The 14,673-nt window shown below is 40.9% G+C and overlaps 1 protein-coding gene across 2 annotated transcripts in view; it reads right to left on the reverse strand.

The window, feature by feature from the left end:
- Positions 1–14,673, reverse strand: part of zgc:162952 (PKc_LIMK_like_unk domain-containing protein) — a 101,250-nt gene that overhangs the window by 24,299 nt on the left and 62,278 nt on the right. For both annotated transcript variants that reach the window (XM_048558968.2, XM_048558967.2), the window contains exon 3: positions 5,081–5,202. In XM_048558968.2, the coding sequence (XP_048414925.1) occupies positions 5,081–5,202 (122 nt within the window). The remainder of the gene's footprint in view (positions 1–5,080; positions 5,203–14,673) is intronic.

Consider the following 14,673-nt stretch of genomic DNA (forward strand, 5'->3'; position numbering starts at 1 on the left):
GAATAATGAAGGTTATGATGGGCTAGTGGAATGGAATTTGGGCCAGGAAATTCCTTGTGTGGCCTTCATGCTCCAATAGCATTATCTCACAGAGTATATGAGTAATTGAAGTTTTAGCTGCAGTTATAACTAATTTTAGCAAATTAACCTGAAGTTAGTTGGCATTTATTGCATCAGACATTATGTTTCGTGTCATACTCCACAGATAAGAAAATTTGATTAAAAATCTAGAGAACGAGAGGCAATCGTTGCCTTTTTTACAAGCCGAAAGAACTGTGGATGCTGTAAATCAGGAATAAAACTAGAAGCTGCTGGAAAAGTTCAGCAGGTCTAACACCATCTGTGATGAAAAATCAGAGTTAACATTTCAGGTCTGGTGACCCTTTCTCAGAACTACATCAGTTCTGATGTAGGGTCACCAGACCCGAAATATTAACTCTGAGTTTTCTTCACAGACATTGCCAGGCTTGCTGAGCTTTTCCAGCAACTTCTGTTGTTATTGCCTTTTTAAACTTCTTTGCTAATTGGGTCTTTCCCTAAGAACAATTATCATCCTATAAAACATTTGGTCAATCATGAGCCTTTAATTGCATCAAGGATCAACATTGCATAAGAACTCACTGTCTTAGTGTTAAGAGCTTTGATGGGGAGGAATTTGTCTCAAGCATGCATAAGAAAGCTTTCTTATTCAATATGTGAATGTACCTACTAGAGAAGGATCAATACTTGACCTTCTGTTGGGAAACAAAGCAGGGAAAGTGACTGAGGTATGAATGGGGGAGCAATTTGTGACAAGTGATCATAATTCAAATCGTTTTAAAAAAGCTATGGTAAAGGACAGAACTGATCAAAAAGTTAAAGCTCTATATTAGTGTAAGGCCAATTTTGGTTATATTAGACAGGAACTTTCAAAAGTTGATTTGGAGAGGTTATTTACAGGAAAAGGGATGGTTGGAAAATGGGATGCCTTTAAAAATGAGATATGAGAATTTAGAGATCCTCTTATTATAAAGGGCAAGTCTGGTAGGTGTAGGGAATGCTAAATGCCTAGAAAAACTGAGGCTGTGGTCTAGAAAAAGAAGGAGGCATGTATCAGGTACAGATAGCTAGGATCAAGTGAATCCTCAGAGGAGTATAAGGGCAATAGGAGGATACCTCAGAGGGAAATCAGGAAGGCAAAAGAGGACACGAGATAGCCCTGGGAAATAGAGTTAAGGAGAATCCAAAGTGATGCTATAATATACAAAAATAATATTTACAGTAATATAGTTCTCACTGTCTAGAGCAAGTAATGAGATTCCTCACTATTTTCCTGATGACTGAAAAACACAATAGGTTAAAAACACTTACGGATGACCAGAATTATTTAAGAAAGTTTTTCATTAAAATGTGTTTTATTCTCTTTTTACTGTGTATTTGTTCATTTCCCTGCATCTATGTACTGATGAATTAATCAATGTCTTCCACTTACAGCGACATTCTTAAAGTAGTACAATACCATTTTCCCAATACTTGACTGAGACAAGTCGAGATTAGCAAATTATCATTTGATTAACTTTACCTCTGGGCAATGCCATACAGATTATATTCTATTTATTGGTTGTTAGATATGTTTATGGAAATTATGGTTTTAGAACTGGACACATTCCTTTTGTTACTTATTTGCATGTAGGTTTTTTTGTATTTAACTGTTACGTAAAGGACTAAATTGGTGACTCAGTTACTAATTGATCCATTTGAACAAGAAGGAACTGTGTTTAATCAACTGATCTCAAGTAGTCTGTGGTAGGTACACTTTAATTGGTTTAATGCCCTGGATTATAGAGAAGAAAACCGTACCAACATCTGGCTCTACTATGAAGTTTTTCTGTAGTGATTGGAACCAGGCTGGCCTCATTGTGATCATTGATCAGGGTTGTTAACCTGGGCCAATCAGGGAAGCCCTGGCTGACTAATACAACCAGGAGATGAGCATCTCTTCAGTGGAGATGACAGGTTCTGAGCTGGCTAGCTACAGCCAGTGTACTGTGCACAAGTAAATAAAGAGTAATCTGGTGAAGGGATACCAGCCTCTGTGCAGTTATTTCACTTCCACTGTTGAGAAGCTTGATATGTGAAAACTCACGGCCAAGGTTGGGCCTGCACTTCTGATCAATACCACTCCTCTCCAAGATAGCCGGTTTGAGCGTCAGCCTTACATAACAACTTTAATAAGCCAAAATAATGTTAAGAAATGCTATTAGTGTCTGCCACCAGTGCAATAGTCAGAGGATGAAGATCAAACTATAAAATCAAAATTTCAAACTTTCAAATGTCATTTAAGCAACAGGTTTCAAATAAATAAAATGTTGTTCAGTTAGCAATGATATTCTGCGTTCAATATCCTTGATAACAGGTCAACTAAATGGCAATGCTAATGGTAGGCTAGCAATCCTAAATGTTTCAATACAGTCAAATCAAAGTGTTTTTCATGCTATCCAATCCTCTAGCCCTTCATTCTTTGCTGAAAGAGAAACTGTCTGAATGATATATTCTCAGCCATTGGCAATGAAGGAAGGGGTCAATGGTACTTCTGGTCAGGTTATTGAGCTTTCATAATGCTATGTTATCATTTCCTGCAACAAAGGAATTTCCAAAGATTTTGAAAGCGCGATGATTGCTTATTCATATTTTGCCAGATTTGCTTAGATATATTGATTTTAATAGTCTGACCACTTGTAAGTTAATACCTCCTTCTTCTAATTCCAGATCCTAAATGTCTGAAACTAAATCCTTTTGTAAGATTACTTGATTAGTTCATCATTCATGCACTCGCAGCAAACACAATAAGAAATTTCAGGTCAAAGAAAGCATATTAAAGTTGAAAGCCCAGTCTTTCTGTTTACTTTCTCTTTGATTGTCGCTCACGATTTGAAGAGTGGGTTTGGATAATTTAACACCATTTCCTTGTTGGAACCCATTTTATTCAAGTAAGAGAAGATGCAAACATCAAACTAAGCTGAACTGTTGTTACGTAACAGAATAAACTAGACTTTTAATGTGCATGCAGTAATTTGCAGAATAATCACAAGCTTTATCAGCTGTCAAATTTACAATGCATTTGTCAGCTCGATGTTTTTATAAGTAAAATGGACATTTTCACTGAGATTGTAGCCTGTCAATGTCAAAACATTATGTTTTTTTTAAAACCAGCTTTTGATGCTTTTCCTCATAAGCAGTCTGTTAGAACTTCAAACTAAAAGGCGCCTTCATTTCATTCAAAATGCAGGCTTTCATTATCATCAAACTGAGATCTCTGAAGGTAGTTCTGAAGCCTATTTGTATCAGTCGTATTAACTCTATAGCAAGACGGGAGTGAAGACGTTCATAGCCAAATGAAGCAGCTTTTCCTTTACTTGTTTATGGGATATAAGCATTGTTGGCTAGGCCTTATTTGTTAATCATCTCTACTGGCCTCAAGAAGGTGGTGGCTAATTGTCTCTTCAACCACTACAGTTCTCGCATATAAGGACACCCGCAATATTGCTCGCAAGGGAATTCCAGAATTTTGACCCAGTGACACTGAAGTAACAGCAGTTAGCACTGAGCCACATGGTACGTGGGTTGGAGTGTGGAGAACTTGCTATTGATGGGGATGCCATGCATCTTCTGCCCGTGTGCTTCTAGCTAGTAGAGGTTGTGGGTTTGTAAAGTGCTGCTAAAAGAACCTTGGTGAGTGAATGCAGTGGCGTGTAAACATACTGCTGTCCATGTGACTTGGTGGTAAAAGGATTGCATGTTGAAGGTGGTGGATGGGATGTCAATCAAACTGGATACTTTTTCCTGGGTGATGATGAGCTTCATGTATTGCAGCTGCACTCATCCAGGCAAACAGACAGTGTTCAATTATACTTCAAACTTGTGCCTTGTAGATAAACAGAAACATACATAGGAGATAGGAGCAGGGGGAGGCCACTTGGCCTTTCAACCCTGCTCTGCCATTCATCACGAACATGGCTGATCATCCAACCCAATAGCCTAATCCTGCTTTCTCCCCATAACCTTGATACCATTCCCCGCAAGTGCTATATCTCGCCACCTCTTGAATATGTTCAATGTTTTGGCATCAACCTTTTCCTGTGGTAATGAATTCCATAGGCTGGTGGTGGACAGAGGCCTGGGGGCACAGGAGGTGAGTTTCTTGCCACAGAATTCCTAGCCTCTGATTGACTCTTCAAGCCACAGTATTTATATTGCTAGCTCAATTCAACTTCTGGTCAATGGTAACCCCCCAAAATTTGACAGTGGTACATGTAATGGTGGTAATGCCAGTGAATATCATGGGGTGATGGTCAGATTCTCTCTTGTTGGAGATGGTCATTGCTTTGCACTTGTGCAATGTGAATGTTACTTGCTCCTTCTCAGCTCAAATCTGGACATTGTCCAGGTTTTGTTGCATTTGGACATGGACTGCTTCAGTATCTGAGGAGTCACAAATGGTGTTAAATGTTGTGCAATCACCAGCAAACACCCCCAGTTCTGACTTTATGATGGAAGAAAGAGCATTGATAAAGCAGCTGTACCTGTATAAAAGAACATAGTTGTTGGAGATCAATCATCTCAGCTCAAGGACTTCTCTGTACTTCCTCAGGGCAATGTTCTAGATCCAACCATTTATTTCTCATTTTTGTCTCTTTCAAAGGTTCCTTACTGGCTAATCTCGAGGGATTTCCAAATTTTCATCAAATCACCAAACTGTTTGCCACTTTTCTTTGACTAGTAAATTTTGAAATTAAATTCAGAACGTTGAGTAATGTATGGACTTAAACCTGTCCCCAGATTCTCATTCTGCTTTTGGCCCTAATGTCCTCTTAAGTGATCCATCAAGCTCATTAAAAAATAAAAGCTGTGATCACTAGAAAGAACAATTGTCAATGTCACCCATAACATAAGAACTAGTAATAACATGCACGATTTTCTGGCTTTTTGCATAACTCATACTATGTCAAATGATGTCATTCAGTGTTATAATTGTTATTCTTTAGTGCACTTTCAACTAAGAATTTTTTGGAATAATTCACCAAGGATCTCTGACTTTTACCTGACTATATTAGGATGAGAAAGTTTCTGAAGAAGGCTGATCTCCCGTACAATGACATCCTGGTCAACATCCTGCTTGTAGATTTTTACCACCATAACTTTGTGAGTTGTATTGTGAGTCACCTGTAGAGAGAGAGGGAGACAAAGTATTACAAAAGAAATACAAAAAAGAAAATGTTAGGGTGGCAATGTTGCACTTTCTCCACTATTTTTCTCGCCCCCACCAAAGGTTAGAGTTTCAATGGCCCACATTTGCTCTCAGTAGCTAACAAATCTTGCGAGCCATTCATTCCACTTACATTTGCCTAACATTTTCCATGAGCCTTTGTGACAGGATTTGTCATAATTAGAAACCCAAACTGTCCAGCATGTTCTACAGGATACCTGGGTCCTGTGTATTCCGGACAAGTACCTATATATCTCCATAACAAATCAAATTGAAGAATGACCAGCAAAGTCTATATTTGAATAGTTAGAATATCAAATTCAAAGTCAAATCATGCACCAAAAACAAAATAGAGCATGGAGGGAAAGTAACATGTGATTAAGGCAGACACAAATATGGGGGACGGAATAGAATTTCCACTTTTGTCATAATCAGCAACAACTCACATTGTAATGCCTGGAGAAAAATCCTATAATCTGCCCAAACAAATTAACATTGTCTTATCCTCAGATGAGTGTCGAAATCAGACACAAGTGGCCGCTATCTAGTTTAACAATTCAGTAATCTCTCTGAAACACATTGTTAAATTATGGACAACATTGTGCAATGGGAACAGTGTTGAGCTTGTCTTTAAAAATTTGACTGAAGATCATTAAAGAGAATTCAAAGGAGAATGGCGACTTCAGCACAACAATACAAAGTGTATGACAATGGCCACGAAAAGCAGCATCCTAAATCAATGCACTTTCAGACACTTCTGCCCTGCTACAACATCGAGTCGACTTTCAGAAGAACGCTGCTTTTGTTTTATCACAAGGGGTAAGGCAACACACTTATTCACATTGATTTCCATCTGCCACATTTTAGCCCAATGTTTTTCCTTCTCAATTTATCTATGAGGCTTCCTTTATATTTCTAAAAATAATTAACCGTACTTTGTATTCTATCCATGTAATTTGGCACAATATTCTCTAGGCTCACATCCACTGCTGCAGCACATTTTGAAATCCACTGAAACAATATGTTTTATCAGTGCATAGGTTTTGGCATCATTAGTGTTGTATGAACAATCATTAACATTTAGCACCATGCTGTGGAAGGCTGTTTATATAATTGCTCACCATGGGGTAGGTTTGTTATTATTTTCTTTTAGTGTCGAGGTGTATTTAGGTGTATTTGGTTCTAGTGTGGTGGAGGGAAACCACTTGCCCATCTAATAGGAAAAAGTTTAAATGTCTTAAACATGTAATAAACTACATGTCTAAAACAACATGTAGTTTATTGCATAATAGAAACCATCTATAACTTCTGTTGATGTAACAGACATTACAGAAACCAAACATTTGATATCGTTTCCTCTTTGCAAATTATTGAGACTCCTTTTATAATTTTAAAATACCATTGGATTGTACGTTATCCATGTGCAAACAAAACAGTCTGAACAGCAGGATGAAGTAATTCTTCAAAAGAATATTTCTGTCAAATAGTTTGGCTGTTGTACTTCTTACTATCCAGAGCAAGAAATGAAACACCTCACTATTTCGCTGATGACAATGAGGCAGCTTTTACTCTTTTGATATCCCTAAGCTGTTCTCTCTCCTGTGTGAACTCAACACCATTGAGTGTCTTGAGGCAGTCCTTAGTAAAAAAAAACCCTTTCAGACCCTTATACAACTTGTAAGGCCATCATTTGCTGCCCACATCTAACTGACAGTGAACCTGTTAGTCCAGACAATAGCTCAGAGTCAGCCACATTGCCGCAGTGTTTCATGTAGGCCCGACCATGTAAGCATGGGAGACATTCTTTCTTAAAGAGCATTAGCAAATCAGATAGACTTTTACAACAACTGGTAATAATTTCATCAATGAGACTGTTTCTTTTAATTCCAGAGTGATTAACTAAGATTCAATTCCACCAGCTGCCATGGTGGGATTTGAACCCAGCACTCAGAGTACAGCCTGGGCCTCTGTCCTACTAAAGTCCATTATCCAACCATGTGCCCCAATGTGGCAAAACAAACAAAGCTGTTTTTATAAGACCACCATGCTCTTTGGCTCTGTGTAGAATGACGTATTCTGCACATTCCTCACAGATCTTAAACTGGAAGATGGAATGACTGCTTTGTAGTGTTGCCCTGGTATCAGACAGAAATCCTGAGAACAGTGTTCTATGCCCTTTACTGCTTCTCACACATTTTATTCACTGCAGCTCAAACACTGGGTTTCCAAGGCAGCAACTGTCAACATGGGTGTTTCAAAAAATGCTGCCAATACCATGCCATTAATATCCACAGTGTCTGTAGGATTTGGCTTATTAGAAAATCTTTTCAAATTCAAACTATAACTGCATTTGCTGAGGTTGTCAAGCAAACCTGTTCGACATGCCTCTTTCACGGGGCCAAGAGTCTTAATCTCAGGATCGTAATATTTAAAAAGGTGGTAAAAGGGATTATCTAAGCATTTAGATGGTCTGATCAGCAAGTTTGCTGATGATACTAAGATTGGTGGAGTAGCTGATAGCGAAGGGGACTGTCAGAAATTACAGCAGAATATAGATAGACTGGAGAGTTGGGCAAATAAATGGCAGATGGAGTTCAATCTGGGCAAATGCGAGGTGATGCATTTTGGAAGATCAAATTCAACGGCGAACTATACGGTAAATGGAAAAGTCCTAGGGAAAATTGATGAACAGAGAGATCTGGGTGTTCAGGTCCATGGTTCCCTGAAGGTGACAATGCAGGTCAATAGGATGATCAAGAAGGCATATGGCATGCTTTCCTTCATTGGGCGGGGTATTGAGTACAAGAGTTGGCAGGTCACGTTGCAGTTGTATAGGACTTTGGTTCGGCCACATTTGGAGTACTGTGTACAGTTCTGGTTGCCACATTACCAAAAGGATGTGGATGCTTTGGAGAGGGAGCAGAGGAGGTTCACCAGGATGTTGCCTGGTATGGAGCATGCTTGCTGTGAAGAGAGGTTGAATAGATTAGGATTATTTTCATTAGAAAGACGGAGATTGAGGGGGGACCTGATTGAGGTCTACAAAATCATGAGGGGTATAGATAGGGTGGATATTAAAAAGCTTTTTCCCAGAGTGGGGGACTCAATTACTAGGGGTCATGAGTTCAAAGTGAGAGGAGGAAAGTTTAAGGGAGATATGCGTGGAAAGTTCTTTACACAGAGGGTGGTGGGCGCCTGGAACGCGTTGCCACGGAGGTGGTAGACGCAGACACGTTAGTGTCTTTTAAGATATATTTAGACAGGTACATGGATGGGCAGGGAGCAAATGGACACAGATCATTAGAAAATAGATGACAGGTTAGACAGAGGATCTTGATCAGCGCAGGTTTGGAGGGCCAAAGGGCCTGTTCCAGTGCTGTAGGTTTCTTTGCTCTTTGTTCTTTGTTCCCACTACCTTGCTACAGCCTTCTCGGAAAGAGACATTCTGCCGGCATTACCATTGTTTCAACACAAATCAACTGCCTTTTTTACAATTTATTGATCGCTACCTCCTAAAAATTAGCTTCATATATAGTTATGTTATCATCTGACAGAAATACAATCATAAAATCCCTACATGGTGGAAAGAGGCCATTTGGTCCATCAATTCTGCACTGACCTTCCACAGGCCACCCCATGCAGATCCAGTCTAACCCCGCCTATCACCACTACCCCTTCACCTACAATGGCTAACCCCACCTAATCTGCATATCCCTGGACAGAACAGAGCAATTTAGCTCTTAATCTGCTGTAGCCAATGAACATGCAAACTGCTATTGTGGAACTTTGTCAGTTCAAGCTTACCACGTTTTGGATAAAAACCAAAAGAGCTGTGGATGCTGTAAATTAGGAACAAAAACAAAGTTGCTGGAAAAGCTCAGCAGGTCTGGCAGCATCTGTGAAGGAGAAAACAGAGTTAACATTTCAGGTCCAGTGACCCTTCCTCAGAACATTTTGGATGTGTCATTTTCATTGAGTTTCAAGAAGTTTCATGTGATCACCCAAAACATACCTCACTAACCATCACATTGCCTCTATGGCACATTTCTTGCCCATTGGTAGCCTGATTTTCCCCACATGGCATGGTCAACTGTCCTTGTCACTGCTGGGACATTGTAGGATATACTGGTGTATCTGGCACTACTTCCATCTTGAAAAGGCCATTGCACACCCAGTCAAACACTGGCTATCATGTGCTGGCCTGCACAATTGCAAACACTCAGCCCAGACAAGGAGAAATCGGTGCTCCATTTTGAGACAGGGACCTGATGGATGAGTTGGAGTAGAGGATGGATGTCCTATTCCCTCGGGACAGGCGAGACACCAGATCTTATTGGCCTGGTCTAAGATCTCTAACCAGGTCAGTGTGGATCTCCACGGTCTAGAGAAAGGACAGCAATACAAGACGCTGTGTGATTTTCTTACAGCCCAGCCAAGGAAATTGCCACTATCTTGTCTCTGTGATCTCACATTCAGTCTATCTCTGCTACTGCAGTCACCTCCTAAACAAGGCTCATGCGCCACTGCATGTACTATTGCATGTAACATCTTCCCTAACTTTCTTTTACCCACCCCAACCCTGCCCACCACCTACATGCCCTCTGTGTTTCCTACTCACACATGGGAGACCTCACCACTTTTCTCCTACCTGTACAGGCACTAGCAGTTGTGCCAGCCTTTCATCTCACTCTGTCTCTCCCTTTGTCTCATACCAGGAGAAAACAGCACAGGATAAGGTCAGAAGCATTAGGACAGTTGAGGTGATGGGGAATAATCATCCCTTCACCCTCTAAGAGGGTAAGATCCTCGAGCTTGCAGGAAAAGACTGGGACTTGTCCTACGGAGATGTGGAAGTCTCCATCACCCACCTATCAAATCAAAGCACTGTACATTGCTGTGGTCCTCTCCCATTAGCCCAACCATGAATCCATTGTCAACATGCCCTAACTTCTAATCCTTGGTCAAGATGCTTTCCTGTCTTTTGACTTCTGCAGGTACATGCAGCATTTCCATGGTGGCTGCAGTCAGGAGGGCTGTCCTGGGAGAGATACCCCTAACCACCCAGAGAAAGAGTGCATAGATGCCTCAAAGGATATGCCCTGTACCCTCACCAGTTCACACACTGACACCTTGATGGGCATATTAGCTAGATTCTAGTCAGGAGCACCTACTGGTGAGCACTTCACTGCCACGTCTCCACTTCTCGTTGAGGGAGCCACATGGCAAATAGCCATTAGGTAATTGACAGCTGATTAATACTTTGGTAGCTATGCTCCATCTTTCCACGTATTGCACCACAGGCATTTGTTATTTTGCACTTAGTGGTCAGGAGCACTTGGGGTAAGAAACTGATCTGTAGACTTTAAACTAATGCTTAAGGTTCACAAAGCATGTATGAGTCGCTGGTTTGTTTCAGCTTTAGTGTATAGGTGTTGCCTTTGAAGAGACATATGCCCCTGACTGACTCAGCCAAACAGCACCCGAATAATGAGGGCCCAGGCTCTGACTAATGTCGATCACGCTCCTCTGTCAAAAATTTTCCCACAAGTCCCAGGATGCACTTGACCCCAAGGCAGATGTGGCTAATTCCCCAGACTTCACTGTTACTGACCACTGACCCTGAGACTTGAGACTGCCATAACCTACTGTCCCCACATTCCCTGCCTGACAGCTGGTTCCTTTGACTTGAGTGAGGACCATTCCCTCAAAACTTTGCTTCATGGCCACTGAGTGGATGCACATGCAGTGTATTTGACAAGGCGACAGCTCTTACATGCTGCAGGTGTCATGCTGACATAGAACGATGGCATTCAGTGAAATATCCATCACCATGACTCAAAGCTGCTGACAAGCCTGTAGTTTTGCACGTGTACTAAACTGCAAGGCAAGACTGAAGAACTGTGAGCCTTTAAAGTGTGAATGAGGCAAGGTAATCACTTAAACGCAAAGCAGAGCAAGGTAAAGCAAGACAAGGCAAGGCAGCGATGCTGTGAGCCTCGAGTTAGATGTGACACAAGGAAGTGCAAAATAGGATGAGCAAGAGGCCGTAAGATACGGCCTGGTCCAGTCTGTGAGCAGGCTGCCTATCCCTGCATACAAAGTGTCCTTCAGGAAGCATTCCAATGAAAGTCCAAGTGCAGCACTGCAGTGTAAGTTGGTCAGACATATACCATGGTGATGGCGAAAGGCTGGTCCATGTTGGACACCAATATCCACGGATGTGGGTTGCATGCAGCTGCTGCCCATTCAGCCTGCTCTTTGACATTGGTGCCAGGTGTCCAAGATGGAGATCTGGAGGAACAGGTGGCAAACTGGAGTCATCAAGTACCCACTCGGACTTTCAGGTTGAGAACTTTCTACGCAGTGGGAGGAAGAATGAAAACCTGCACATTAATGGGGATATATTCAGTGGTAATGTGGGTGATAATGATAGATAACCCACATTATCACTCCTTGCCTCACCCCTTATTACCGAGAGGCCTGACCTGACATCAGGGACTTGGTTGATATATACAACTTGTCAATCTCAATGTTGACAGGGGCCTCACTGGACTACTTACCAGATTTTCCCAAAATTTCTTGCCATTACCCACATTGTTTAGGGCCTGGGAACGTTCTCCCCATTATGTTATCCACATTGCTGCAGTAAGTCCGATTTTTCAACAAAATGATTTTTGCAATGTGGCTCACTCCTGGCTTCCAATATGATCTACAAGAACACCATATGGCTCCCTTTAAGGTAGTAAATTCTCTTTGCCGAGGAAAGGTAGAAATTGAACTGCCAACAATACAGCAGATTTATGACAAAAGCAATAAACTGTGGAAGCTGGGAACTTGAAAAAAAGAATATAACTTGCCCTAAAAACTCAGCATCAATGGAAAGAAACAGAGTTAATGTTTCAGGCAGATGACTTTGCAGTAAATTTGTGCTCCATATTATAGGAAGTGCAGGTCCCTTTAGAGAGTTTTTAATGTCATATGAAATGGCAGCCTTAGGCATTCTTGCCTCTGAGTCGAGAGGCTGCAGGTTCAAGTCCCAATTCCAGACCTAAGAGTATGAATCACGTAAAGACTTGAGTGCAACACTGAGAGAGTTCCACATTGCCTTTTGAATGAGACATAAGGTGTCTTTAACATTCTCAAATGGATGTAAATAATCTCAAGGCAGTAATTTGAAGAAGAGTAGGCAAGTTTTCCTACGTATCCTGCCCAGTATTAAGCCGCAAATTGACAATTCAATTATAATAGGTAACAATGACGACACTTCAAAAGATATTTAATTCATTGTCAATCATTTTAAGATGTCCCAGGCTTGAGCAAAGTGACTATATAAAGGCAAATTCTTTTAATGATGATGTAAGGACATGATATAGTTATTTATTTTTCCAGAGGATGGATAAACCATCAAGGATTAATGTCCTAGAAATTGATTTTCAACTGCCTGCCTGGTTGGCACCCAAGACAAGCAGGATTTGAAAAGTCTTTTCGTCTTGGAGAGGTCATGTCAGAGTCGGACAGATGTACATTTCAAAGGGCCAGCAGTGGGAAGGGCACTCGGAATCTCCTTGCTGCCAATTCCAGGTCATTAGGCTCTTTAACGGAGCTTGTTAAAGGAGACATGAAGTCAGAAATATGACTTTCAACCTTTGTTTCAGCAAGCCATAAGACCATGAGGCAATAAGATGTAGGAGCAGAACTAAACCATTTGACTCACTGAGTCACCTCCTCCATTCATTGACATTTGATGACCCTCAACTCCATTTTTCTGCTTTTTTCCCCTATAACCCTTGTTTTCTTCACTCATTAGAAATTTGTCTATTTCTAAGTTGACTACACAATAACCCAGACTTGACAGCCCTGGGAGGCAAGAAATTCTACAGACCCTCCAGCCTCATCTCTATTTTAAATGGACAACTCCTTACAGAGACTGTACCCTCTATTCTTTGACTGACACAAAGGGAAACAATCTCTCCGTGTCTACACTGGAAAGCCCCCTAGGATTTTTATATGTTGCAATACTGTCTAATCTCACTGTTATAAACTCCTACTAGCACAAGCCCAACCTACACAATCTCTCCCCATGAGAAAATCCACCCAGGCTCATGATCAAACAAATGAACCTCTTCTGGGCTGCCTCCAAAAGATATATCTTTCTTTAGGTATGGGGGTCAAAAGTGGTCTCAGTTTTCCAGTTGTTGTCTGACTTGTACCTTGAATAAATAAAATTTAATTATTTTAGTACTGCATTCCCTTTGAAATGAAGGACAACAGCCCATTTACCTTTCCTGTTTCCAACTGACCTTGAATGTAAGTTCTTTGTGATTTAGCATTACTGTACTGAATCCCTCTGTGCTGCAGCTTTCTGCAGACTTCCCCTGTTAAATAATATTGAACTCTTCTATTCTTCCTGCCAAAATGCATAGCCTCACACTTTCCCAAACTGTATTCCACGTGCCAAAATTTTGCCCACTCACGTAACCTGTGGATATCCCTCCATGGACTCCTTATGCCATGCTCACTACATGCCTTCCCACCTCATTTTGTGTCATTGCAAGCTTGACGACCGTACAAATACCTCTATTATCTAATCATTAATGTATGTAAATAATTTTGACCATGGCACTGATCCCTTTAGAAGTTAACTATTTACAGGCTGCCATCTTGAAAATGCCCCTTTATCTAAACTCTCTGCCTTCTATTATTTGGCCAATCCTCTAAATTGGAGCCAAAGCAATCTGGTGTACATTTGTGCCAAGCTGTCACGTTCAAGAGGGAATCTGAAATTTTATTTTTGGTATTCGGCACTGAGTTCCAGCACTATATATTTTGTGTGTTTCAAAGGCAAATTTCCTCTATTTTTCAGCTCCCAACTTATAAGGAGTGCCTGCTCTAATAGTGAAGAACAAGAGCTCTTCTCTCCATATCTCCGCATGATGAATCATAGCATTCTCTCACCAACAGCTGTTTTCCATATCCCGGAATCAGGCAGGTGAATCTTGGCTGGCAGTCTTCAGTCTTAAATTCTTCCTCTCTCCAAGCCAATCTTGGCAGCCACATTAATCACATGGCTTTTGTATCCAGGTAGAAATGCTATCCTTGAACACCCCCAATTCTCTTTTAACTTGAAAGGAAATAAACAGTTTAAAGCAGAATTGTTTTCACCACTTTTTTGGGATGTTAGGAGACTTCCAGTAAATCCCCTGCAAGCAGACTGCTGGTATTGTCTCCAACTGCAAACACTTAGAAAATTCTCCCCAGGAAAATAACCTGGAAGGCCTTCAATCTGTAACAATCAATCCATCCACCACTTCTGTCAGACAAATTTCAAAACACATCACACGACCCTTTTCATTTTACCGTAAGTTAAAGACAAGGTTCTAAAACAAATCAGTGCAATAGTTGTATTTGCCCTGTGCTGCGATATTCTG

Source organism: Stegostoma tigrinum, chromosome 29, assembly GCF_030684315.1.
Source record: "Stegostoma tigrinum isolate sSteTig4 chromosome 29, sSteTig4.hap1, whole genome shotgun sequence".
Lineage (NCBI taxonomy): Eukaryota > Metazoa > Chordata > Chondrichthyes > Orectolobiformes > Stegostomatidae > Stegostoma > Stegostoma tigrinum.